Below are 24,945 nucleotides of genomic sequence, written 5' to 3'. Positions count from 1 at the left end.
TCTCTGTGTGTACACACACACACAATTACACTCCGGCAGCATTCCTTTGGGGAGGCAAAGGGAAGGAGCTGAGAGCTCAGAAGAAGGGAACAGCCATCAAACTTTTGGCCCCCTCACCCTGGCAGTGCCTCTTCATTACTGGGACCTTCTGCAAGGTTGTTTTTCTCCTGTGATGAGTATTTTAACTTCATCTTCACACAGAAACCATTTGTTTCTTCTGCAGCCCAAGCCTTATTTAGGAGGGTTTTTTGCTTCTTCTTCAGGGCAGAGCTGTCAGAGCCTGTGAGGCTGGATCACAAATTGGGGAAGAGAAACAGCTTTGTCTCTTGTTCTCCCTGTATCCCTGAGAGTTTTTATAATGGTTTCAGCAAGTTTTTGATCAATCCCAGGCACTGGGCTCAGGTCAGCCAGGGCAGAGCTGGGTGTGCTGGGTGTTGTGTTTATTCAGGGCTGCCTGGCATGTTGTTTTTTGAGGGCATTTCACTGCTCAAGGGGCTTCTGTCCAACCTTGACAGTCAGTCCCCAAGGGAGTTGATCCTTGGTTCCAGCTCCTTGTTCACCCCTGTCCCATGGGATCCAGCAGATCCTGTGTTGGGTGCACATACTCCTCTTTCAGTGGATTTATATATTATATAAATTATATATATATATATATTTCTATTTTTACTCTGCCCCTTTAGGACAAAAAGGGGATCAGCTGGGGCACAAACCTCTCACAAAAGTCCCCAGTCCTTCCCAAATTGAAAGCTCTGCCTCTGTCCAGCACAGTGTCATTGTAGGAAAATAATTTCGCCTTGATCCTGATCAGCCATCAGAAAATAAGGTTTGACTCACACTCACTTAATGTGCAGAACCAAAAGGTCACAGAATTATCCAGCCTCCCCTGTAATCCCTCTGTGGCACGGAATCTCCTCAGAGCAGCTCTAGGCTGTTGGGGAGAAAATGTTTCATTTTATTGCTTCTAAATTGACCAGCTATTGATTTATTCTTAAGGGCTGGGAATTCCATCTCAGCTAATGGTGCACCCTGATATGATTGAGCAGGATGCTGGACAAACATAAATCTGTTGTTGACTCAAATTCACCAGTACAAATCTTATTGACCTGCTGACAAAACAGGTTGGGAGGTAAGGGAGAGGGGACTGGGAATCCTGCACCGTTTGTGATCAGCTCCTGGGGGTTTGGCTCGGGAGAAGTTACCTGGAGGGACTCAGAATCACAGAATGGGGATTTAGTTTCAACCCCCTTTACACCTTCCACTATCCCTGGTTGCTCCAAGCCTCATCCAGCCTGGTCTTGGACATCTCCAGGGATGGGGCAGCCTCAGCTTCTCTGGGAATTCCATCCCAGCCCTTCAGCACCCTCACAGGGAAGAATTCCTTCCCAAAATCTCTTTCAGTTCAAAGCCTCTGCCCCTTGTCCTGTCACTCCAGTCCCTCAAGCCCATCCTGCAGTGAGAGATGTCACAAATGCAGAAGAGCCTGGGCTAATCTGTCCCTCTAAGCACGCAGGGCAGGGAGATTGAGCCCCCAGCTCATTCCTGGAGTGAGCAGGGCACTAAAGCCACTCTCCCTGTCAGCCTTCCTGGCTCTGGCACAGACAAACAAACAAGGAGAGCAGCAAATCTTCTCATCTCCTCCTTGCTGGCACAGAGACTTAGAGGGCATTTGGGCTGGAAGAATTACATCCTGCTCCTCGCTGCTGCAGTGCAGCTCTGGCTCAGAGTCCCTGACGGTGGCTGCTCTTCCCCTTCTCTCTCTCCCCAGCACATCCTCAAGCTGAAATGAATTCTCTGGCTGACACAAACCAAGGGATGCATTTTCACAGCCTCAGCCTTGTCCCACCATGCCTGGCTCGAATCTGGCCAGCATCAGTGGTGACCAAAGCCCTTTTTAAAGTGAGGGACATGAAGTCCATCCTGTCCAGCTTCAGAGCAGCAACACCAAGATCAGGGAAGCCCTTAAAGCTTTGGGGTGCTGGTTTTCCTTGCTGGTGGCCAGGCCCTGCTTTCCCTTCAGCTGCTCCAAAGCTGGGGAGCAGCAGGAAGGGGAAGGGAGGGAGAAGCTCTCCAGAGCTGGCAGAGTCCTGCTCTCCACTGGCAGTGGGTGTTGGTGTGTGCAGGGAGAAGCTGTGAGGGGGTGAAGGGAGGCAGGGGGAGGCTGTTTGCAGGCTGTGGTGGTGGCAGCTGTGACAGGGGGACTCCAGGAGAGGGGCTGTGGGTGGCTGTGCAGGGATGGGCAGAGGGGTCTGCAAAGCCCTGCTGGGAAATCCATCCCAGGATGGGCAGGGTGCTGTGAGCTGGGCTGGTGTCCCTGCTGGGAAATCCATCCCAGGATGGGCAGGGTGCTGTGAGCTGGGCTGGTGTCCCTGCTGGGAAATCCATCCCAGGATGGGCAGGGTGCTGTGAGCTGGGCTGGTGTCCCTGCTGTCCCTGCCTGCTTTGGGTCCCACTGCTGGGAAATCCATCCCAGGATGGGCAGGGTGCTGTGAGCTGGGCTGGTGTCCCTGCTGGGAAATCCATCCCAGGATGGGCAGGGTGCTGTGAGCTGGGCTGGTGTCATTGCTGGGAAATCCATCCCAGGATGGGCAGGGTGCTGTGAGCTGGGCTGGTGTCCCTGCTGGGAAATCCATCCCAGGATGGGCAGGGTGCTGTGAGCTGGGCTGGTGTCCCTGCTGGGAAATCCATCCCAGGATGGGCAGGGTGCTGTGAGCTGGGCTGGTGTCCCTGCTGTCCCTGTGTGCCTTGGGTCCCCACTGCTGGTGCTTCACCTCAGCTGGCTTTGCCATGGGCAGGGGGAACACCTGGCACAGGCCTTGTGCTCCCACAGAGAGGCCAGGTGAGGAGAGGTGGGTGAGGGCAGACTGGAGGCTGACACCTGCACTGAGTGCTCAGCCCACCCTGAGTGGGGCTTGCAGGGAGAGCTGCAGCCTGCAGGGTTTCCAGGCTGTCACTTCTGATATGGCAGGACTCGCAGTTGTCCTTAAAAAGTCCCCAAACACCTGTTTGGAGTGACCCTGCTGCCTTTGAATGCAGGAATAGGGAGTGCCATGGGGCAGCAGAGAACCTCTGCAGATCCTCCTGCCCGGAGCAGGGTCACCTCCAGCTGGATGGGCTCCCCCTGGGGCACCCCCCAGTGCTGCTGGGTCTGCACTGCTGGCTCCTGGAGCTTGAACAGCTATTTCAGCTTTCTGGGAGGCTTTTTGAGCACAGGGACAGTGCACAGGGAGGGTTTGCTGCCCCTGGTTGTGCTGTCGGGGCTCAGTGGGCAGCTCTGGTGACAACACTGCTGTCACAAGCACCAAGGGGATGTGGCATCCAAGGAGCTGCCCAAGCCAGGGACTGCTGCTCCTGGGAAAGATCTCAGCCCTGTGCTCCCAGAGCTGTCCTGGTTTGTTCTCCAGGTGTTTGACCCAGAGATCCCCAGCCCCAAGCCTCACTCCCTGCGCTGTGTGCCCACAGCCTGGTGGAGGGTTGGGGTCTCTGTGGGGCCTCAGCTGGGCTCTTCCCCCGGCTGCTTTCTGCCATCCCATGCCGTGGGAGGCTCCTCTGGGCTCCTCTCTGGGCTGGGCTGACGTCAGGGCCCATTCATCACCATGAGCTCCCAGCTGAGCCCCGTCAGAGCCCGCGGCGAGGGGGCGGATGCCGCCTCTGGACTGGCAGTCCCTGCAATTTTCTCCTGAAGGATGTTTAATTGTTGTTCCTCCTCGGGAGCCTGGCTCAGCCCCCGTGTTTGATGTCCTTTGCAGAGCCCACGGGAGTGCCAGGTAGGGCAGTGCTGGTGGCAGCTTTTGTCTGGCACGCCAGCCCACCTGGGTTTGCTCTCACCTAGCGAGGCTCTGGCCCTGCTTGGGCGGTGTGTTGTCGAGACAAGTGGCTGTCTCCACTCCCAAAAAGCTCTGGGCCTTTTTTCTAAGCCTATTTCATGCCAACATTTATAGCTGCAACTGTGCTGGCAGGATGAAAACCAACCCCTCTTCCCCTCCATCCTTTGCCTTCTGTTTTTCCCTCTCCCCAGAGCCCAGATGTGGACAGAGTGCAGAGGCACAAAGCAAAATCCATTTTTCCTCCCCCAGGGTATCCCTTACCCATAGAATCCCAACGCCTACCTGTGCTCAGGTGGGGAGGCCAGAGAGAACTCAGGTTTGCAGAGCTCCTCTGTAGCTGCACCAAGCTCAGTGAACCACAAGAAGTTTTGTCAGGAAGCAGAGCTGAAAGCATGAAATGGATGAAATTCAGGCAGAGGATTCTTTGCATGCCATTCCCAGATCAAAGTTTCCTGCTATCAGAGATCAGCTCTTAACTTGCATGACTGAGCCTGCAGAGAGGAGAGAGAGGGAATGATGAGGAGCTGGAGCTCTGCTGCAGAAAGTCCTGAAAAGTTAGCAGGGAGTGAGCAGGAGGAAACGACTCTGCTGGAATGGCAGAACCCCCTGGAGATGAGAGAAGGGAGCTGGGCACAGTCTGAGTGCTGGGGGAGGCTGTGCTGTGTCTCTGCTCTGGGGACAGAGGGAGGGCATGGATCTGCACTGGATTTTGGGTAGGGAAGAGCAGCTCAGGATGCTGCTGAGGATTCAGCAACACCAAGATGTCATTTCTCCCCAGAGAACCCCAAAGCTGGGCAAACCTGGGGATGCTGCTGCTCCTTCAGCAGCACCTTTTTCTTTCCCCCTGGACAGGAATGAACATTTCCTGCAAGCTTTGGATGAATCCCTTTTGCCATGGCATTTTTACCCTCTGCTTTAGTCTGTGGCCTTGCTGGTGGTACTGGGTTTAATTTGGAGAACTTGGAGGAGAATTCCATTGTCACACTAAGCTGCATCTTCAGCAGGGGCTTTGCTAGGAGGGCTCTGCCCAGGCCAGTGGCACCCACAAACCTTTTAAGTGGTTTAGGAAATGGGACAATGGGACCACAACCCTTTTAAGTGGTTTAGGAAGTGGGACAGTGGCACCCACAAACATTTTAAGTGGTTTAGGAAGTGGGACAATGGCACCCACAAACCTTTTAAGTGGTTTAGGAAATGGGACAGTGGCACCCACAAACATTTTAAGTGGTTTAGGAAGTGGGACAATGGCACCCACAAACCTTTTAAGTGGTTTAGGAAATGGGACAGTGGCACCCACAAACATTTTAAGTGGTTTAGGAAGTGGGACAATGGCACCCACAACCCTTTTAAGTGGTTTAGGAAATGGGACAGTGGCACCCACAACCCTTTGAAGTGGTTTAGGAAGTGGGACAATGGCACCCACAAACCTTTTAAGTGGTTTAGGAAATAGGACAGTGGCACCCACAACCCTTTGAAGTGGTTTAGGAAGTGGGACAATGGCACCCACAAACCTTTTAAGTGGATACAAGAGGGGTTTAGGAAGCTTTAGGCTTTCCTCGTGGATAAAATCCTCCACGTGCCACATTCCAGAGATGAACTGATCCCTTTTAGTGATCTGCTGGTGTTTACACAGAGCTCAACTGCTCACACACCACACTGGGATTATTGGTGCCTTTTAGAAAGCCTGTGGGTAAATGTCTGGCTCTGCAGAAATTCTCCTCAGCTCCTAATTCATTGCAGCCTGAACCTCTCAGGAATCTGGAGAAGCTGCTTGGGAACAATTCCAAAATCCTTCACTGAGCATGTCCAAGCAGCTCTGCATGGCCTTGGAGGTGTCACCTTCTCTGTCACCCCTTGCTGGGCTCATGGGACACCTTCCCTTTCTATTCCCTCTCCTGGTTCCCTTTCTTTCTTTTCCCTCTCCTGGTTCCCTTTCTATTCCCTCTCCTGGTTCCCTTTCTTTTCCCTCTCCTGGTTTTCTTTTCCCTCTCCTGGTTCCATTTCTATTCCCTCTCCTCGTTCCCTTTCTTTCTTCTCCCTCTCCTGGTTCCCTTTTCCCTCTCCTGGTTCCATTTCTTTTCCCTCTCCTGGTTCCTTTTCCCTCTCCTGGTTCCATTTCTTTTCCCTCTCCTGGTTCCCTTTTCCCTCTCCTGGTTCCCTTTTCCCTCTCCTGGTTCCCTTCTCCCTCTCCTGGTTCCCTTTCTTCTCCCTCTCCTGCTCTTCCCTCTTGCAGCCTTTTCCAGGACCTCCATCAGGCCTGGTGGTGCCTTGGCATCTGCACAGACCTTGTCAAATTTAGGGACAAAAAGTGCAAAGAGCTTTTTCTTTCTGCCCCATCATCTCTTTTTCCACATGCATAATCATCTTCCTGCAAAGCAGAGAAACAAATGGATAAGGGAGTGGAGGTTTCATTTTTACAGAAAGCAATTACAGACATTAAAAGAGCTAAAGTAATAAAAATAATATTTAAAATTCAAATCCCTTATCTCTATTACAAGGGTATTAACATGAGAAGAAGTTATTTTTATTTTTTTCTCCCCCCTAATCTCATTTGCTTTGCAGGTCAATCTGCAAACTTTAATGCCAGTCCTCTGAATTTTATATTTTTTTTAATTTGGAGACTGATCTGAAGTTCTGGAGGTCTGGGTTTGGCAGGTTTGTGAACTCCATGGCTCAGGGGTGAGGTGCTGCTTTGTCCCCTTCCTGTGGTGCTGGCTTGCACCAGAAGGGACAGCTGTGTTCCACAGGGAGGGGGGAGTTGGCATTTTCTATGGATTAATATCATTTTTATTGGTTTGTGGCTCCAGGTTTTAATGCATTAAATGAATAAAAATGGCAGTTGGGCTGTGAGCACTTGGGGGAGGGAGCTGCTCCAGCCTGAAAGGGAGGGGAAATGGGGAAAGGGAGGGGAAAATGGGGAAAGGGAAGGAAAAATGGGGAAAGGGAAGGAAAAATGGGGAAAGGGAGGGGAAAATGGGGAAAGGGAGGGGAAAATGGGGAAAGGGAAGGAAAAATGGGGAAAAGGAGGGGAAAATGGGGAAAGGGAGGGGAAAATGGAGAAAGGGAAGGAACAATGGGGAAAGGGAGGGGAAAATGGGGAAAGGGAGGGGAAAATGGGGAAAGGGAGGAAAAAATGGGGAAAGGGAGGGGAAAATGGGGAAAGGGAAGGAAAAATGGGGAAAAGGAGGGGAAAATGGGGAAAGGGAGGGGAAAATGGGGAAAGGGAGGAGAAAATGGGGAAAGGGAGGGGAAAATGGGGAAAAGGAGGTAAAAATAGGGGAAAGGATGGAAAAATGGGGAAAGGGAGGAGAAAATGGGGAAAGGGAAGGAAAAATAAGGAAAGGAAAATGGAGAGAAGGATAGGAAAATAGGGAAAATGAGGGAAAATGGGGAAAGGGAGGGGAAAATGGGGAAAAGGATGGAAAAATAGGGAAAAGGAGGGGAAAATGGAGAAAGGGAAGGAAAAATGGAGAAAGGGATGGGAAAAATGGGGGAAAAGAAAGAAAAAATGGGGAAAGGGAGGGGAAAATGGGGAAAGGGAGGGGAAAATGGGGAAAGGGAGGGGAAAATGGGGAGACTGCTCCAGAGCACGGGGTGGGCTAAACTTTGGGGTGGTTTGAGCAGGGCTGTGTGAAAGCCAGCCAGGCAGATGTGGGGAGCTGCTGCTGTCCCAGCAAGGTGGGACATCCCCCCTGCAGGACTGGGGGTGCTGTGTGGCCCCAGGTTTGCTGCTTTCCCAGGACTCTGACCTTCTCCCTTCCCTCCTCCCTAGAAAGCCGATCTGGCCGTGGCGGGGCTGACGATCACGGCGGAGCGGGAGAAGGTGATTGATTTCTCCAAGCCCTTCATGACTCTGGGAATTAGCATTCTCTACAGGGTTCACATGGTAAGAGCCTGATTCCAGAGCCATTTGTGTCCCTCCGTTATTTTCATGCAAACCTGCCTGGTTAGGGGAGAATAATGAACGACTCATCAAAAATATTTTGGTTTCTTATTTAAACAAATGTGCTCGACCTTTATTTCCTGCTTTCCTCTGTCTCTCTGCTGCATGTCAGCATTGGTGAATTCCCTTCCTGTTCAACCCTCGGCCCTTTGGCTTCTCTCCCCACTCCTTCCAGGGCACATGACGGGTTTTTTGGCATGCTGGGGGCTGCAGGATGGTTTTAGAGTGGCTTTAAGTGGCTTTAAGGCCACTGGGTGAGGTGTGCTGAGGGCAGGTTGGCTGGAGAGGTGCAGAAGTGTGGCTGGAATTGCAGAAACTTGGCTTGGAGTCACCTTCCAGTTGGATTTAGTGGTAAAACTGGCTGGGTGGCTGAGCTAGGATATCTGTGGGTGCTCCTTGCTGGTGCTGGGGCCATTCCTGATCTCAGCTTTGCTCTCTTGCTGCCTTCTCCCACCTGAGAATCCCATCAGGAAGGAACCCTGGGTTGCTTTCTTTGCTGTCACCTCCTGGAAATGCTCTAGAGGCAGATCAGCCTCTGCTCTCCTAACCCCAGGAGCAATGTCCCTGCTGGGCAGGCAGGGTGCCAGGCTGAGCTCCCAGCCCCGGGCTCTGCCTCTCTGCTCTCAGCCTCCTCCTTTGGTCACCCCTGCAGCCCCAGCAGAGCTGCTCCATCTCAGGGGTGCTCTCAGCACAGCTGTAGCTTCACAGGATCCTGGAGGGGTTTGTTCAGAGTTCACCCCATGCCACCCCCTGCCATGGCAGGGACACTTCCCCTATCCCAGGGTGCTCCAAACCCTGTCCAGCCTGGCCCTGACACTTCCAGGGCTGGGGCAAATTTTTTTTCTGTTTCAGAACAGCTGGGAATATCCCCAAGGGATTCATGTGTGCAAGCATGTGCGTGGTGTTATGTGTTTGCTTAGCCAAACTTGCCTCAAACTGCCACAAATCCTCTTTTCTTTGCACCCTCCATCGTTTTACCTTCTCCCTGAAGCTCAGGACAGGCCAGATCTCCCCCAAATCCCAGGTGTCCCAGCAGGCCAGCTCCTTTTGCAGCCCCAGTCTGCACCTGTGATGTCAGTGGCAGTGCCTTGGTTTCTGCCAGCCCAACAATTGGAGCCAAAAGGATAAAACCCTTCAGGCTGCCTGTCCCAGCCCCCTCTCCACCCAGGGGGCTGCTGAGGATGAACAGAAACAAATTCTGTCTCTGAGCTGAGGGGCTCCTGCCAAGAGCAAACAAGTAATTAAAATCTAGTTAAAATTCTGCTTCCCCTGGTACGTGCAGAATTTGGGATTGATGATTTAACTGATCACAAACAAAAAGAAAAAGAAAAGAAAAAAGAAAAGGACTGACTCTTCCTGTTCCTGGAAGTCACATGGAACTGTCCCTTCCCCACCACAGCTGGGTTTTCACATCAGCCTTGTGGAGCCAGGACCTTTTCCTGCCAGTGTCTCCTAGGATTAAAATCGGATTTGGTGATTAAATGCTGTGTTATATTAGGAAAGAATTTTTCCCTGTGAAGGTGGGGAGGTCCTGGAATGGATTTCCCAGAGAAGCTGTGGCTGCCCCATCCCTCTAAACATCCAAGGCCAGGCTGGATGGGGCTCTGAGCAGCCTGGGATAGTGAAAATTGTCCCTGTTCATCAAACAAGGTTGGAACAAGGCGATTTTTAAGATCCCTTCCAACCCAGACCATTCTGGGGATGTCCTGCAGCCTTTGCTCAGGGTCTGCTCATTGCTGCTGCCTCTGCAGGATTCCTGACACTTCTTTCAGGGTGGAGGTTCCTCAGGGCAGGGAGGATCTGCTGCCACCAGGGCAGCCCAGCCCAGCCCTGCTCCTCCAGGCATTCCCCAAACGGAGCAGGATGGATAACCCCAGGCTCCAGAGGGGTTTGGGAATTCTCCCCCTACACGAAGGATCTGGTTGGGATCTGAGCTGCCCAGGGACCCAGGCAGGGCTGCAAAGACATCTCCCAGGTGGGGTCACCCCACTGGGGACACGAGGAGTGCTGGGGGGAAGCCAGGCTCGTGCCCTCCCCAGCACAGGGAAGCTCAGAGCTCTCCCTTCCCTCTCCGAGCCTTGGCACCTCTTCCTCCAGACCTTTCCTGCTCGGTTTGAGGAGGGTGCCTGAGAGCTGTGTGGCAGTTCAACCTCTCAAACTGGTAAATATTTGTCAAACCAGACCCTTCTGGTTTTCCTTTAAGGACGTGGTTTGCAGAGCAGCCCCACAGCCTTCTTGTCCCCACCCCAAAAACCACCTCTGCAATGTCAAAAATTGCAGCTGACATCTGCTAATCACGGCTCGCATGAGATGGAGCCTAATAAATAACCACAAACGTGCCTCTTCCTCACTCAGGAGCTCTCTCCACACCCTGGGCTCCTTCAAATGTGATGACATTTTATTTTCATTTCCATGGAGCTCCAGTGGCAAGTGATTTCTCACCCCTTTCTCCTCCCCACGCCGCCAACCCAGCCACACAGAGCCTGAGCCTCTTATCACACATAACCAAATATGGCAGCTTTAACCAGGCCTGTCATTTTTCTCAATTTCACTGCTTGTGATACAATCAAGGCTGGATTTCTGACACAGGAGCTCTAACAGGCTTCCTGAGAGAGAAAAGGCTTGGCTGGTTTTATGAGGTGCCCGTTCTGCCCAGCCAGGGGGATGTGGGGATGGCAGAGGTGGGTGGGGAGCCCTGAGCAGCCCCTGGCTTGGGCAGGGGGCTGGAATCAGCTGCCCAGGGTCCTTTCTGCAGGGAGGGATAAATCAGGATTTACCCATTTTGCTCACATCCTGCCTCTGTGACAGGGAACGAGGGACTAGAGAGGAATCTGGTTGCTCAGCCCTGAAAATCCTTGCCTTCAAAATGAGGAAATGGAGGCTGGGAAAGTGCACAGCTACAGATGGATGGATGGATGGATGGATGGACGGACGGACGGACGGATGGATGGATGGATGGATGGATGGATGGATGGATGGATGGATGGAAAAACTCCTTCATTCCAGCCAGAGGAGGATTGGGAGGGGCTGAGAGGAGCTGAGCCCCCTCCTGAGAGCTCTGCCAGCAAGGATCCCTCCCCACCAGGGCAGGGTGGGCCAGGAATGTGTTTGGTCATTGTGAACCATGTGGTGCCTCCAAACGAGACTCAAGATTCAGAGCAGCCTGTGCAGGCCCCAGAGGGAAAGGAGGGATCTGGATGTGCCCCTGGAGCAGGTGTGGATATCTGGGATGTGCCCCTGGAGCAGGTGTGGATACCTGGGGTGTGCCCCTGGAGCAGGTGTAGATACCCTGGGATGTGCCCCTGGAGCAGGTGTGGATATCTGGGATGTGCCCCTGGAGCAGTTGTGGATATCTGGGATGTGCCCCTGGAGCAGGTGTGGTTCTCCTGGGCTGTGCCCCTGGAGCAGGTGTGGTTCTCCTGGGCTGTGCCCCTGGAGCAGGTGTGGTTCTCCTGGGCTGTGCCCTGTGGCTGGACCAAGCACCCATCAGCATTTCTGCCTCTCCAGGCTGAGTTTTCTTGCCTTCCCTCTGACTTCCAGAGGCAGGAGAGAATTCTCTGCCCTCCTTTTTTAGGGGAAACACTTGTGAGAAATGCCATGGGTGGGGATGACTGAGGTTCCTCCAGATTCTGCGTGTGCAGGGCAGGGAGTGCTGAAAACTACAAATCCAGGGCTGCCCTCTCCTTCCCAAATGTCCCCTTCTCCAAATGTCTCCAGTCACCAATATCTTCCCAGCAAACTGCTGCTCACTGGCTGAAAAAATGAAGATTTCCAAGAACAACTTAGGAGGGAGGGTAAATTAATCTCTCCCACATCCATCTGAGGATTTGCAGGAGGCCTTCATCAATTATTGGACATTTTGAACATATCTATTCCAGGAAAAATAGCTCTTCCAATTAACAAATCTCTATTGGGACTGCCTAAAAATATCTGACAGACTCCAGATATTGTCATTCCCATCTTCAAAACAGACAGATCAGAGAGAGTTTGTGCCCTCCGTGGGAACAGAATATCTTTATTCTTACCCACAACTGTGAATGAAAAGAATATGTCCCAGCAGCCTGGAAATGACTGGAGCTGAAAAGAACCAGAACTACTACAACTGTAAAGTCACAGGAGAGATTCACTGCCAAGCTGGAGATTTAAAGCTTCCAACGCAATTTCCTTAATGAGAGTAATTTATTGACAAACTGCCCCAGAAATATAAAGAAGACATCAAGGCTTTAATTGCAGAAAGGAACTTTGTCACGGGAGCATCTCGCAGGGGGAGGCTCAGCCCAGGCTCTGCCAGGGCCTGAGAGCTCCCTGCCAGCCCTGGGGTGCCAGGGAGGGTCATTCCCTGCCCTGCCTGGAGTGAGGAGCTCCAGGAGCTGCACTTGCTCAGCAGCCTGTGCCCCTCACACCTTGCTGGATCCCTCATTTCATCCTTGAGGAGGAATGAGGACTTACTGAGCTGCTGAGGGTTTGAGGGGCACCCAGGAGAGCCAGAGGGGGAACACCTGGAATTTGGGGGAGATCTGGCATCTCCTGAGCTTCGGGGAGAAGGTAAAACAAAGGAGGATGCAAATAAAAGAGGATTTATGGGAGTGTCAGACAAGTTTGGCCAAGCAAAGGGGAGAGCTCTGGCAGTGCCACCCTTGGGCAGGTGGGCAGGTCCTCAGGTTAGCTTTCAGTCAATTCCCAAGGAAAAGTCCAGGCTCTCCTGGCTTTAATTCCAGAGTTTCTCTTCAAGGCAATGTCTCTCTTCTGTCCAGGTTATCTCCTGTCCACAGGTGAGGTACAACAGGTGAAGGTCCTCTTGATGGGATCAGTGGGAAGAACACAGGGAACACCCCTGCAGGGCTGGGAGGTGCCCTGGCCTCCCTGGATTAGGGAGAGGAGCTCCAGCACGGTGAGCAGAGGCTTCTCCTGGGAATGGGATGCAGATTCCTGCAGATTCTGTGGCTCTGAAAACCAGAACACGGCAGCAACCCCCCCAAAAATTGGGAAAGTACCCAGAGAATGTGGTGTCTTCCACTGTTTGTACCTCACCTGTGGAGAGGAGACAACCTGGAATGGAAGAGAGGCATTGCCTTGAAGAGAAACTCTGGAATTAAACCCAGGAGAGCCTGGAATTTTCCTTGGGAATTGAGTGAAAATTAATCTGAGGACCTGAACTGACTGAAAGTTAATCTGAGAATCTGAACTTTTCCTTGGGAATTTTAAAGTTAATGTGAGAATGGATGCTGAACCACTGCTCCTCAATTCATCCCTTTGCTAAAAGCCTCACCAAGCCAGATTCTCCAAAAATGTTCATCCCAGAATGGTTTGGCTTGGAAGGGACCTCCAAGACCCTTCAGTTCCCACCCCCCCACCACGTGCAGGGACAGTGCAGATACCAAAATCTCTGAAGGATCCAGGGATGGGCTGTTGTGGTGTGCTGGGCTTTTCCTGCACTCAGGGAAGGCTCCTGACACGTTCCAGGTTCCCAGATGGTGACTGGAGCTGAGGATTTCACAGGCTCCTGGGTATTTTTAGCAGAGGAAGATTTTTGTGCAACAACTGTTGCCTTTTCTAGCAACAGCTCAAGTCTCCAGGAGAACTGCTGAGACCTTGTGAAATTCAGGTTTTGCATAACATTCGGTAGTAAACCAGCGAGGTTGGGATGGAAGTGGAATTTAAAATGCTGGTCTAAGTCTGGGAGAGGGGGAAAATAAAAAAAAAAACCTTTGCAAAGCTTTGCCTCGTGGGAAGCTTCCCAGTTACAGGTGCTTGGGGAAGCTGTGGAGCTGTTTTAGGGGCTGAATTTGTGGTTTGGGACAGAAAATCCAGGTTTCTGTGAGCTGTGGGATCATCTCCCTCGGGTGTGCTTGAGCTGTTCTTTCCCTTCAGAGGAGCTGCATCCTCAGAGCTGGTGCTGACAGTGGAAATCCACCTAAAATGGGAGGTGTTTGGCTTTTGAGAAACTTCTCCAAAAAAATTATTCTCCTGCTTTTGCACAAATTTGGTGACATTTGACAATTTTCTGGTGGTGGCAGCATCCTTGTGAAAGTTTAAAATGCTTCTGGGAGAAGATCAACCTGCTTTTTCTAGCAGTGAAGCCTTATTTTTTTCAGGAAAGGTGGTTTGCAGAGGAAAAAACAGGAAATTCTGACGCATCCTGGAGATAAAAATATCCTGTTCTCTGAGATAAAAGTAATAATTTTATTGGGGTTTTTGTAAAAGAAGAAACTTTGCAAGGCCAGAGAGAGAAGTTTTGAAAGCGTTTTTTTTTTCCCCTTTTGCTTCACAAATTTATTTCCTTCCCTGTGAGCTCAGGTGGAGCCCTTTCTGCCCAGTTAAATGTGGGGTGGACAAGGATGGGGGGACCCCCCTCAGGGCTGGGGGTGCAGCAAACCCTGCCAGGAAGGCACAGGACGCTGTGATTGCCTCCTTTTGCTCTCAAGTCACATCTTTCTCAAAAAAAGGGGAGCAAAACAGATTTAGGGGATGAATCCAGTGGGGAGAGGCTGCAGGACTCGGTCATTTGTGGGGTTGCTGTCACTTGTTTGCCCTGCAAGGCTGTTCCAAAGCTGGTTTATCCCCTTTCTCCTGTTTATTTCCCTTCTCCTGTTTTTCCCCCTTTCTCCCATTTATTCCCTTACTCATTTTTTTTCCCTTTATTCCCCTTCTTCTTTTTTTTTTTTCCTCTTTTCCCCATTTATTTCCCTTCTCCCATTTATTTCCCTTCTCCCTTTTATCCTCTTTGCTCCATTTATCCCCTTTCTTCCATTCATCCCTTTCTCCCATTTTTTTCCTTTCTTCCACTTATCCTCCTTCTCCCTTTTATCCCCCTTCCCCTTTTTATTCCCCTTTCTCCCATCTATCCCCATTCCACTTTTATCCCCCTTTTTCCCATTTATCCCCATTCCACTTTTATCCCCCTTTTTCCCATTTATCCCCCTTCTCCCATTTATCCCCTTTGCCCCATTTCTCCCCCTTCTCCCATTTATTTCCTTTCTCCCATTTCTCCCCCCCTCCCATTTATTTCCCTGTCTCCCATTTATCCCCTTCTCCCATTTATCCCCATTCCCCTTTTTATTCCCATTTCTCCCATTTATCCCTCTTTTTCCCATTTCTCCCCCCTCTCCCACTTATCCCCTTCTCCCATTTATTCCCATTCCCCTTTTTATTCCCATTTCTCCCATTTATCCCCTTTTTATCCCCTTTGCTCCATTTCTCCCCCCTCTCCCATTTATTTCCTTTCTCCCATTTATCCCCTTTGCCCCATTTCTCTCCCTTCTCCCATTTATTTCTTCTCCCATTTATCCCCATTCCCCTTTTTATTCCCATTTCTCCCATTTATCCCCATTCCCCTTTTTATTCCCATTTCTCCCATTTATCCCCTTTTTTCCCATTTATCCCCCTTCTCCCATTTATCCCCTTTGCCCCATTTCCCCTCCCTCTCCCATTTCTCCCCTTCTCCCATTTATTTCCTCTCTCCCATTTATCCCTCTTCTCCCATTTATCCCCTTTGCCCCATTTCTCTCCCTTCTCCCATTTATTTCTTCTCCCATTTATCCCCATTCCCCTTTTTATTCCCATTTCTCCCATTTATCCCCATTCCCCTTTTTATTCCCATTTCTCCCATTTATCCCCATTCCCCTTTTTATTCCCATTTCTCCCATTTATCCCCTTTTTTCCCATTTATCCCCCTTCTCCCATTTATCCCCTTTGCCCCATTTCCCCTCCCTCTCCCATTTCTCCCCCTCTCCCATTTATTTTCTTTCTCCCATTCATCCCCTCTCCATTATTTCCTTTCTCCCATTTACCCCCTTCTCCCATTTATCCCATTCCCCCTTTATTCCCATTTCTCCCCCATTTATCCCTTTCCCTCCTGCAGTGCCACCAGTGCAGGTGATTTCCCTCTGGCCCTTCCAGAACTGTTTCCACCTCTCCAAACCCACCCAGCTCCAACTCCTCCTTTGCTTTTCCCCTGCCCAGGGCCGCAGACCCGGCTACTTCTCCTTCCTGGACCCCTTTTCTCCGGGCGTCTGGCTCTTCATGCTGCTCGCCTACCTGGCTGTCAGCTGTGTCCTCTTCCTGGTGGCTCGGTAATGTCGCGGTGCCTTTCCCTTCCTCGCGGTGCCACCTAGTGTCACTGCACACCCGGGCAGAGGGGACTCCCGGGGGGACACGGGGACGTGCTCTGCCCCCCGGCTCGCCGGGATGGGCTGGCAAGAAGCGTCCCAGCCCTGTGCCAGCAGGGGACTGAGGTTTGTCACCGTGTCCCCGTGCTGGGATGGCCACCGTGCCCTGGTTCAGGATGTGTTTGGCCACAGTGGTGCCCAGAGGTGGTGGGAGAAGGTTTTGGAGAAGGTTTTGGTGCTGTTCAAATGCTCCCTCGGATGATTTTTTACCCTTTTGTCCTGAGCAGGGAGGGTGGAGGCTGTTGGGAACCTGCAAATCCATTCTGAGGTGTGAACACAAATTCCACCGGTGAGGAATGGCTCCCCAGTTTGTGCAGGACAGGGAAGTTCATGGGCACCTTTGAGCAGCTGAGTGCAGAGCCTGGCTCAGCCCCTCTCATTCCCCTGCCACCAATTTCAGTCAGCCTCAGAACACCTCTCTGGGTGCTCACCCCAGCACGGCCCCCATGGAGCCCCAGTGCTGCTCTCCCTGCCCTGCCCACAGCCCTGTGGAGGGGCTGTCACAGGCACAGTGGAGCTGTGTCCTGGCACTGTGTGCCAGGGACTGCTCAGGGCTCCCTGGCTCTTTGGGGACCCCTCAGTGCCCAATTCCCGTTACACAGGGACCCCTCAGTGCCCAATTCTGGTCACACAGGGACCCCTCAGTGCCCAATTCTCATCACACAGGGACCCCTCAGTGCCCAATTCTGGTTACACAGGGACCCCTCCGTGCCCAATGCTCATCACACAGGGACCCCTCAGTGCCCAGTTCTGGTTACACAGGGACCCCTCAGTGCCCAGTTCTGGTTACACAGGGACCCCTCAGTGCCCAATTCTGGTCACACAGGGACCCCTCAGTGCCCAATTCTGGTTACACAGGGACCCCTCAGTGCCCAATGCTCATCACACAGGGACCCCTCAGTGCCCAATTCTCATCACACAGGGACCCCTCAGTGCCCAATTCTGGTCACACAGGGACTGCTCAGTGCCCAATTCTGGTTACACAGGGACCCCTCAGTGCCCAATTCTCATCACACAGGGACACCTCAGTGCCCAATTCTGGTTACACAGGGACCCCTCAGTGCCCAATTCTCATCACACAGGGACCCCTCAGTGCCCAATTCTGGTCACACAGGGACCCCTCAGTGCCCAATTCTGGTTACACAGGGACCCCTCAGTGCCCATTCTCATCGCACAGGGACCCCTCAGTGCCCAGTTCTGGTCACACAGGGACCCCTCAGTGCCCAATTCTGGTCACACAGGGACCCCTCAGTGCCCAATTCTGGTTACACAGGGACCCCTCAGTGCCCATTCTCATCGCACAGGGACCCCTCAGTGCCCAGTTCTGGTTACACAGGGACCCCTCAGTGCCCAATTCTGGTTAGACAGGGACCCCTCAGTGCCCAATTCTGGTTACACAGGGACCCCTCAGTGCCCAATTCTCATTTCACAGGGACCCCTCAGTGCCCAATTCTCATTTCACAGGGACCCCTCAGTGCCCAATTCTCATCACACAGGGACCCCTCAGTGCCCAATTCTGGTCACACAGGGACCCCTCAGTGCCCAATTCTCATTTCACAGGGACCCCTCAGTGCCCAATTCTCATCACACAGGGACCCCTCAGTGCCCAATTCTGGTTACACAGGGACCCCTCAGTGCCCAATGCTCATCACACAGGGACCCCTCAGTGCCCAATTCTGGTCACACAGGGACCCCTCAGTGCCCAATTCTGGTTACACAGGGACCCCTCAGTGCCCAATTCTCATCACACAGGGACCCCTCAGTGCCCAGTTCTGGTTACACAGGGACCCCTCAGTGCTCAGTTCTCGTTGCACAGGGACCCCTCAGTGCCCATTCTCATCACACAGGGACCCCTCAGTGCCCATTCTCATCACACAGGGACTCCTCAGTGCCCAATTCTGGTTACACAGGGACCCCTCAGTGCCCAATTCTCATCACACAGGGACCCCTCAGTGCCCATTCTCATCGCACAGGGACCCCTCAGTGCCCAATTCTCGTTGCACAAATTGGGACTGTGCTGTCACTGGCTCCCTCAGCATGGCTGAGGTTGTCATCCTGACAGGGCTTTAATGGGCTCTTCGAGTGCTGTTACAGCCTCAGAAATGCAGGTCTGGAGAAACCATTGAATTATGCACAGCTGGTGCCTCTTTAGCCCCTTCCTCATGTTTTAAATATGATCCTCCATAGAGGTGCCTTTACCCAGCTCCCCTCTGGAGAGGGAGCTTTGGCTGCTGCTCCCTGCCTTGCTCAGCAGGAAGGAGCTCTTGACCCTGTGAGTTGCAGACTCTCCCAGAGCTCTGGGGTCTGCTGCCAGTGCTTGATCCACCATGGAAGTTCTGCAGGAAATAACCTCCTCATGCTCCCTGGCACCACAGTGAGAGAGGAGATGCAGGAATGAGAAGAACCCCCTCTCTGTGCCTAAATACGATGTGAGCTGGCACAGCCCTGCAGCTGTTTGGCAATTGCCCCAAAATGACCCTCCCAGGCCCCAGCTTTCTTAGCTAGAGCGGTGTGATGAAGTGCAGCTCATCGATTAGCAGACTTTCTTAGCAACCAGGGAACTGGGGACTGAAGACAGCAAAAGAGAGAGAGAGAGGTGCAGTCACAGCAGTGACAGGCTGAGACATTTCCCATTCCCACCTCTGTCCTGTCCCTGGAGGATGGATGCTTTGAAACACCAGCACTCAGCTTCCAGCTCCACCTCAGACCTTCCCAGAGCAACCCTTTGCACCAACAGAGTTTTTCTTGATGGTTTAATGCAGTCAGGGCTCAAACACTTTGCTTTTGAACTTCCCATCAGTGCTTGTGCTCTGGTAGGGAGCACAGCCATAGATGTTTGATTTCTGCTTCCCATCAAGTCCCTGCACATCTGGAGCTCCTGCTGTGGTGTGGATGTGCACGCAGGGCTGCAGGATGCGTGCAGAGCTGCCCAGAGCAGAGCCTCTCAAAGTTTTTGCAAATCTTTACAAGAAAGCCTCTGGCTCCTGAGTCTTAGAGCAAACGTTTCACACGGCTCTGAGCCCTGGGCATCAACTGACAGCAAAGCATTTCCTCCTCAGAAAACTCTGCCTGCAGGAGAGCTGGAGCTTCACAGCTTTTCTCTCTTTTGTGCTTTTTTTAAAGTGTCCCATTTCCCAGCGTATTCCCTGAGCTCTCCTTGTCTGTCCTTTCAGGCTGACACCGTACGAGTGGTACAGCCCCCACCCCTGCTCCCAAGGTCGATGCAACCTCCTGGTGAACCAGTACTCGCTGGGGAACTCGCTGTGGTTCCCCGTGGGGGGCTTCATGCAGCAGGGCTCCACCATCGCCCCCCAGGCTCTGTCCACGCGCTGCGTCAGCGGAGTCTGGTAAGGAGGGCAGCCCTCCCTTTCAGGAAGGCTTCTCTGGGCACAGGTGGGTGTGGAGGAGGGATTTCTTCATGGAAAGGGCTGTGGGACATTGGGAGGGGCTGCCCAGGTGGAGGTGTTCAAGGGTGACTGGATGTGGCACGCACTTGTCTGGGTGACAAGGTGGGGACCGATGGTTTTGGAGGGATTTTGCAATCTCAGTGATTCTGCGAGGCAAAGGGTGGGATGGAGAGACGGTTTCCTGAGGGAAACCACACCTTCCCTTCCCTCCCTTAGGTGGGCATTCACCTTGATCATCATCTCCTCCTACACGGCCAACCTGGCAGCGTTCCTGACCGTGCAGAGGATGGACGTCCCCATCGAGTCCGTGGATGACCTTGCTGACCAGACCACCATCGAGTACGGCACCATCCACGGCGGCTCCAGCATGACCTTCTTCCAAGTAAACCCCATTCTGTGGCTGCCTGGGGGGGCAGGGGGTGCACAGGGCACCCCTCAATCAGATTGGGGTGTCCCCTCAGCCTGCTGTGCCCGTGTGTCACTCCAGTTGCTGGCACGAAGGGGAACTCTGCAGAGATCCCTGCACAGGATGAAGGGTGGGAGAGGCATGGTGGAGCACACAGGGAGTTCCACAAGGAATTCAAATTTTCATGGGTCTCCACATGGTTTTAGCTTTTATTTGAGAGTCCTTCAGGTGGAATAAGCAAAGAAACATTTGCACAGATCAGGCAGGCTCACAGAAGTCAAAGTGCTGGAGCCTGTGTGAGGTCAGTGGCACTGAAATAAGTCAAGTGTATGCAAAGTTATGTGGGCCATTTAGCTCAATTTAATTTTTATCTTCCCTGCTCTGCTCAGAAGGGAAATAAATGAGTGAATCTTTTCTGCAGAGCTCTGAATGCACAAAGAACTGCTTGAGGATTATTTATTTATTTATGACTTGTTGAAATTCCAAAAGGAGAGAAAGCTTCTTCTCGCTCTTTCCCCGCACTCTGAGTCTGAACTGAATTTGGAAGGCTGGGAAATCTCTGGAGTCATCCTGAGCTTTTCAGCCCAACTTTATGCTCTTCAGGGGTATGGAAAAGAGCTACTTTTAAGCCAAACTTTACATCTAAAATGAGCTGAGCAGGGCCTAAGCGAGGGAGGTGGTTGTATATGAGGAGCTCACTTGAGGGAAGCTTTCAAGTTTAAACCCCTGACTGTCTCTGCACTGCCTGGCAGGGAGGAAATCAGAGAGGAAATTAGGAAAAGAGGGTTTTGTCCTATTTGTGGTGCTTTAAGCTGTGTTGGGATCCATTTGCCTCTGGTGTAAGGACAGGGAGGTTAAAGTAGTGATGCTAGCTGCTTCCATCCTCCCTCCCTTCCTGGGTGCATGGAGGAATGTTTGTCCCCTCCTTGTCCTGGCAGTGCTTCCCCTGACACTGACACACAGTTGAAGGTCTAAAAATGCAGTGAAACAGAACCAACCTCCCCTGCTCATCTGTCTCCTGCCCAAGTGGCTGCACCCAGAGGACAGGGCTGGACAGATGAGGACAGTAACTGGGTCAGCAGCAGATTCCCTGAGGCTCTCCAGAATTGCTCACCAGCCACAAGAAAACGAGCCCTTGACAGTATGAAAATCCTCCTGTAGAGCAGGGTGTGTTTATATTCAGTGTTTGTGCAAGCAGCTTTCACTCTCTGCTCAGCACAGGCAAGAGAGATTCATCATTCTCAGCTTTCTTTTCATCAGACCAGGGTGGTTCAGCCACCAGCCAGCTCTGAGGATCTGGGGCTGGCTGAGCTTTGGTTGATTGTAATCAATAACAAAAAACCCAGTTCTTTTCAGCAAGCACTTCAACTTGCTTCAGAGGGGGGGTGAACCAAATCTGGATTATTTTTTGAATTAAATTTGTGAGCAACAATCCCCAGAGAGCTTTTGTGCTGCCCCCAGCCCTCAGTGACCTCCTCAGGGTGCTGGAGTCTGGTTCTGACCCTGAAGAACTGTTGGGACAGTGTTTGAGGGATGGTCAGTACAGTGTGGGCTCCACAGGGAGCACCCTGAGGTTTCAATCAACCAAGCAGGAGCTGTTTCTTCAGGCATTTTTTGTGTGTTTTTGATATGTGGTCACTGAAATTAAGATTTTTTTCTAAAATTGAATTTACACAAAGATTTTTTCCAGACCCTGTTGGAATTGGGGCATTTCATGCCCAGCTTTTCCAACAAACTCCCAACACATTTGGGCCTCTTTGAGATAACCAAAGATGAGGCACTAAAATCCTTCCTGAATCTGAAACCAGATTTGATTCCTCTCTCCATTGTGGCTTTTCTGCAGCAGCGCCTGTTATGGGGGTTTAATTTTAGGGGTCTGTTCTGGTTTGAATGCAAAACCAGTGAGAGACTCCAAGTCAGAAATACAGTTTATTAGGAAAAGGGAATAGAAAACCAAAATACATGCAATAAATAAAAGAAAAAACACTGACAGGGTCAGAAAACAACCTGACACTCTGTTGGTCAGGCTGTTGGGAGCAGTCCAGTTGGATTGGTGGCTGCAGCCCTCCTGGAGTGGCAGATGTGGGTTTGTTGGAGCAGTGATCCTGTGGAAAGGATGTGGTCTTCCTCTGAAGATCCAGTCTGAAAAGAAAGCCATTCCTCTGGGAATCCAGTCCAAAGACTGACTGCTCTGTCCCAAACCCCAGACTATATCCAGGTGGGGATGCTTGGCTCCTCCCCTCTGGGTGGAGCATCTCACAATGGGCTGTTATCATTCCCTGAGCCATGTAGTGTGTCCATTAAACAGAAATGGCTCCTGGAGGGAGTTCTGTCCCAAAATCCAGGTTATATCCAGGTGGGGATGCTTGGCTCCTCCCGTCTGGGTGGAGCATCTCACAATGGGCTGTTATCATTCCTTGAGTCATGGAGTGTGTCCATTAAACAGAAGTGGCTCCTGGAGGGAGTTCTGTCCCAAAATCCAGGTTATATCCATGTGGGGATGCTTGGCTCCTGGAGGGAGTTATCTCTGAGTCATGCAGCAAGGCATTGATGGCCCCATTAACAGGAGACAAGGAGAAAACAATACCCCTCCTGGTTTCAGCAGCTCTTGACCACGGTGTCCTGGTTTGAAAAGAAAGTGAGTTTTTTGGGAGTTTGTGGTCAATAGAATATCTCTTAATATTGTAACCTAGGACAGGATCTGATTTACCCCAAATCTCCTCCCTGAGCCGTGGCTGCCTCTTTCCCCCCCGCAGAACTCCCGCTACCAGACGTACCAGCGGATGTGGAATTACATGTACTCCAAGCAGCCCAGCGTCTTCGTGAAGAGCACGGAGGAAGGGATCGCGCGCGTGCTGAACTCCAACTACGCCTTCCTGCTGGAGTCCACCATGAACGAGTATTATCGGCAGCGCAATTGCAACCTCACGCAGGTCGGGGGCCTTCTGGACACCAAGGGCTACGGGATTGGCATGCCCGTCGGTAGGCAGTGAAGAACAATTCTAGTCCTTCTCGGCTGTCGGCAGAGGACCGGAGCGTTCCAAAGGCTGCGCCGGCTCTAAAAGCCAACGTTGCATCTCACAGGGTCCTTTTTATTTCTTACCTGTTGCCCATGCTCAGAGCCAGATGTGCGAGACCTTGCTCTGGTCCAGAGCCAGATGTGAGACCCTGCTCTGGTCCAGAGCCAGATGTGAGACCCTGCTCTGGTCCAGAGCCATGTGAGACGCGACCGCGGCTCTTTCAATGATTGATGTGAAAGATGTCTCAAAATTGCTGCTTGTTTTCCGCATACCTGCTCTTTGCTGTTTCCTTCCCCAACCAGTGTTTGTGCATCGTTTTGTGCTCCTTGTTTTAATCCCAGAGGTGATGTCAAAGTAATGCTGTGGCAATTCTGGTAGTTTTTAGCAGGAATGTCTTAACAGCTGGTGGTTCTTGAAACTGCAGGCCGGAGACTTGGGCGATTCAGGGGTTCTCATCAGGTTTAACAAATGCAGGGGTTTTGTCTTTCAAATGCATGAGCTCACAAGAGAACATCACCACTAAATAAGGGTTTAGTTGTTATTCCGAACGATGATCCGCTGGTCTTTTGGACAGCCTGGAAGCCTTGTCCTGACCTTTAAGCCCTGGCATTTAGCAACACAAAGTTGAGGTGGATTACATAAGGCCCCGTCACACAAACAGCTACTCTAGTTTAGGGAACATGGGTAAGCTTGTAAAGTCACAGCAACCTGATCAAAGTGAGTACAAATCCCTACCTTCAGGGCTAAATTTGTTCTGACATTGTCTTGTTAAACAGTGAAACCGTAGCAGATAAGAGGAGCAGAAAGCTGCTGGCTGGGACAATAGTGCAGAGTTACTGGGAGAGGCAGAGTCTTTCCCATGGCCCTTCCTCAGGATCGCTGGTGGCAGACAAGGATTTCTTGTACCAGACAAGGATCTCTGGTGGCAGACAAGGATCTCTGGTAGCAGACACTGGGACTGCAGCAGATCTCTATGCCCAGCACAGGACTGAGCTCCTCCAGCATGGACTTTTGGCTTCCATGATCTTTGGGCTCCTTCCAGCTCAGGATTTCTGTGACCAGTTTGAGGGAAGGAGCTTTAGAACAAGGTGAAATTGGAGGTGGAATGACAAGAGAGGGACCTCTGTGGCCTGCAGGAGCAGGATACTGAACTGCTCATTCAAAAGCCAAAGCTCCCCTTGCCATGGACCTGCTCCAGAGGCCTGTGTGGCTCCTGGTGGCCAGGCGAAGTCACCTTCTGCAAGTGACATTACCCAGGTGACATTCCCAGCGGGGTGGCTGCAGCTTTCCATGGCTGGCATGGACTGACAGCCCCTCCAAGCCACCCAGAGAGGAGCTGTGCTAGCTGGGCACGCTGGGGTGGGGCGAGTGGCGAGGATGATGATGATGGGGAGGAAGGTGGGGCCCTACCACGTCCCTCTCGGCGTTGCAGGCTCCGTGTTCCGCGACGAGTTCGACCTGGCCATCCTCCAGCTGCAGGAGAACAACCGCCTGGAGATCCTGAAGCGCAAGTGGTGGGAAGGAGGGAAGTGCCCCAAAGAGGAGGACCACAGAGCCAAAGGTAAGCCCTGCACTCCCAGGGGACCAGGCACAGCAACATCCTGGCCGGAGGTGCAAGGATGGACACCCAGCTGCACGTCTGCCAGGTTTTCTGCCTGGGAATCACTTTTTCCCTTTCTCCTGACCTGAGATTCCTTTCTTCCTTCACAACTCAAGGAGAAAGCCAAACAGCTCCGCCGTGCCTCACGCTGTGTGTTTTTGCCTGGGGCAGAGATAGCGGGAACAACCAAATGACAAATATTGGAGGCATATGGAGGGTAAATTAGCTTCTAATGAATGTCTGGGAAAATGGATGGCTGAAGGGATCAGACCAAAATCCTGCGTTCCTTGAAGGGAGATGGATCTCCACCACAGGCCCGCTGGTTAATGGCTTCATGTGAAAGCGTCTTTTAAACAGCCAGGGGAAGGGACACAAGGACTTTATTAGTACATTTGTAAACTGAGGAGCAAATTCTTTTGGGTAATGCTATGCAAATTGCCATAAAAGCCACCACATTAGGCTGATGTCCCAGCGTGAGAGCAGTTGCCAGCTTAACACAGTTGCTGCATTTTTTAGTTTTGGCAGTGGCCCTTTCCTCAGCAAGTGTTTTCTGCGTGGCCAGCAGGCCCCCAGTGTT

General features: G+C 51.9%; 1 protein-coding gene across 1 annotated transcript in view; it reads left to right on the top strand.

The window, feature by feature from the left end:
• GRIK4 (glutamate ionotropic receptor kainate type subunit 4) overlaps positions 1-24,945 on the top strand; it is a 142,442-nt gene that overhangs the window by 113,291 nt on the left and 4,206 nt on the right. Inside the window, exons 12-17 of the mRNA XM_059867217.1 lie at positions 7,597-7,710; positions 15,730-15,839; positions 19,109-19,282; positions 19,559-19,724; positions 22,505-22,730; positions 24,201-24,329. Of these exons, the coding sequence (XP_059723200.1) occupies positions 7,597-7,710; positions 15,730-15,839; positions 19,109-19,282; positions 19,559-19,724; positions 22,505-22,730; positions 24,201-24,329 (919 nt within the window). The remainder of the gene's footprint in view (positions 1-7,596; positions 7,711-15,729; positions 15,840-19,108; positions 19,283-19,558; positions 19,725-22,504; positions 22,731-24,200; positions 24,330-24,945) is intronic.

This window comes from Haemorhous mexicanus, chromosome 24, assembly GCF_027477595.1.
Source record: "Haemorhous mexicanus isolate bHaeMex1 chromosome 24, bHaeMex1.pri, whole genome shotgun sequence".
NCBI classification, from domain to species: domain Eukaryota; kingdom Metazoa; phylum Chordata; class Aves; order Passeriformes; family Fringillidae; genus Haemorhous; species Haemorhous mexicanus.
The sequence above is the reverse complement of the archived record's forward strand: the minus strand, read 5'-3'. Positions and strand labels throughout refer to the sequence as shown.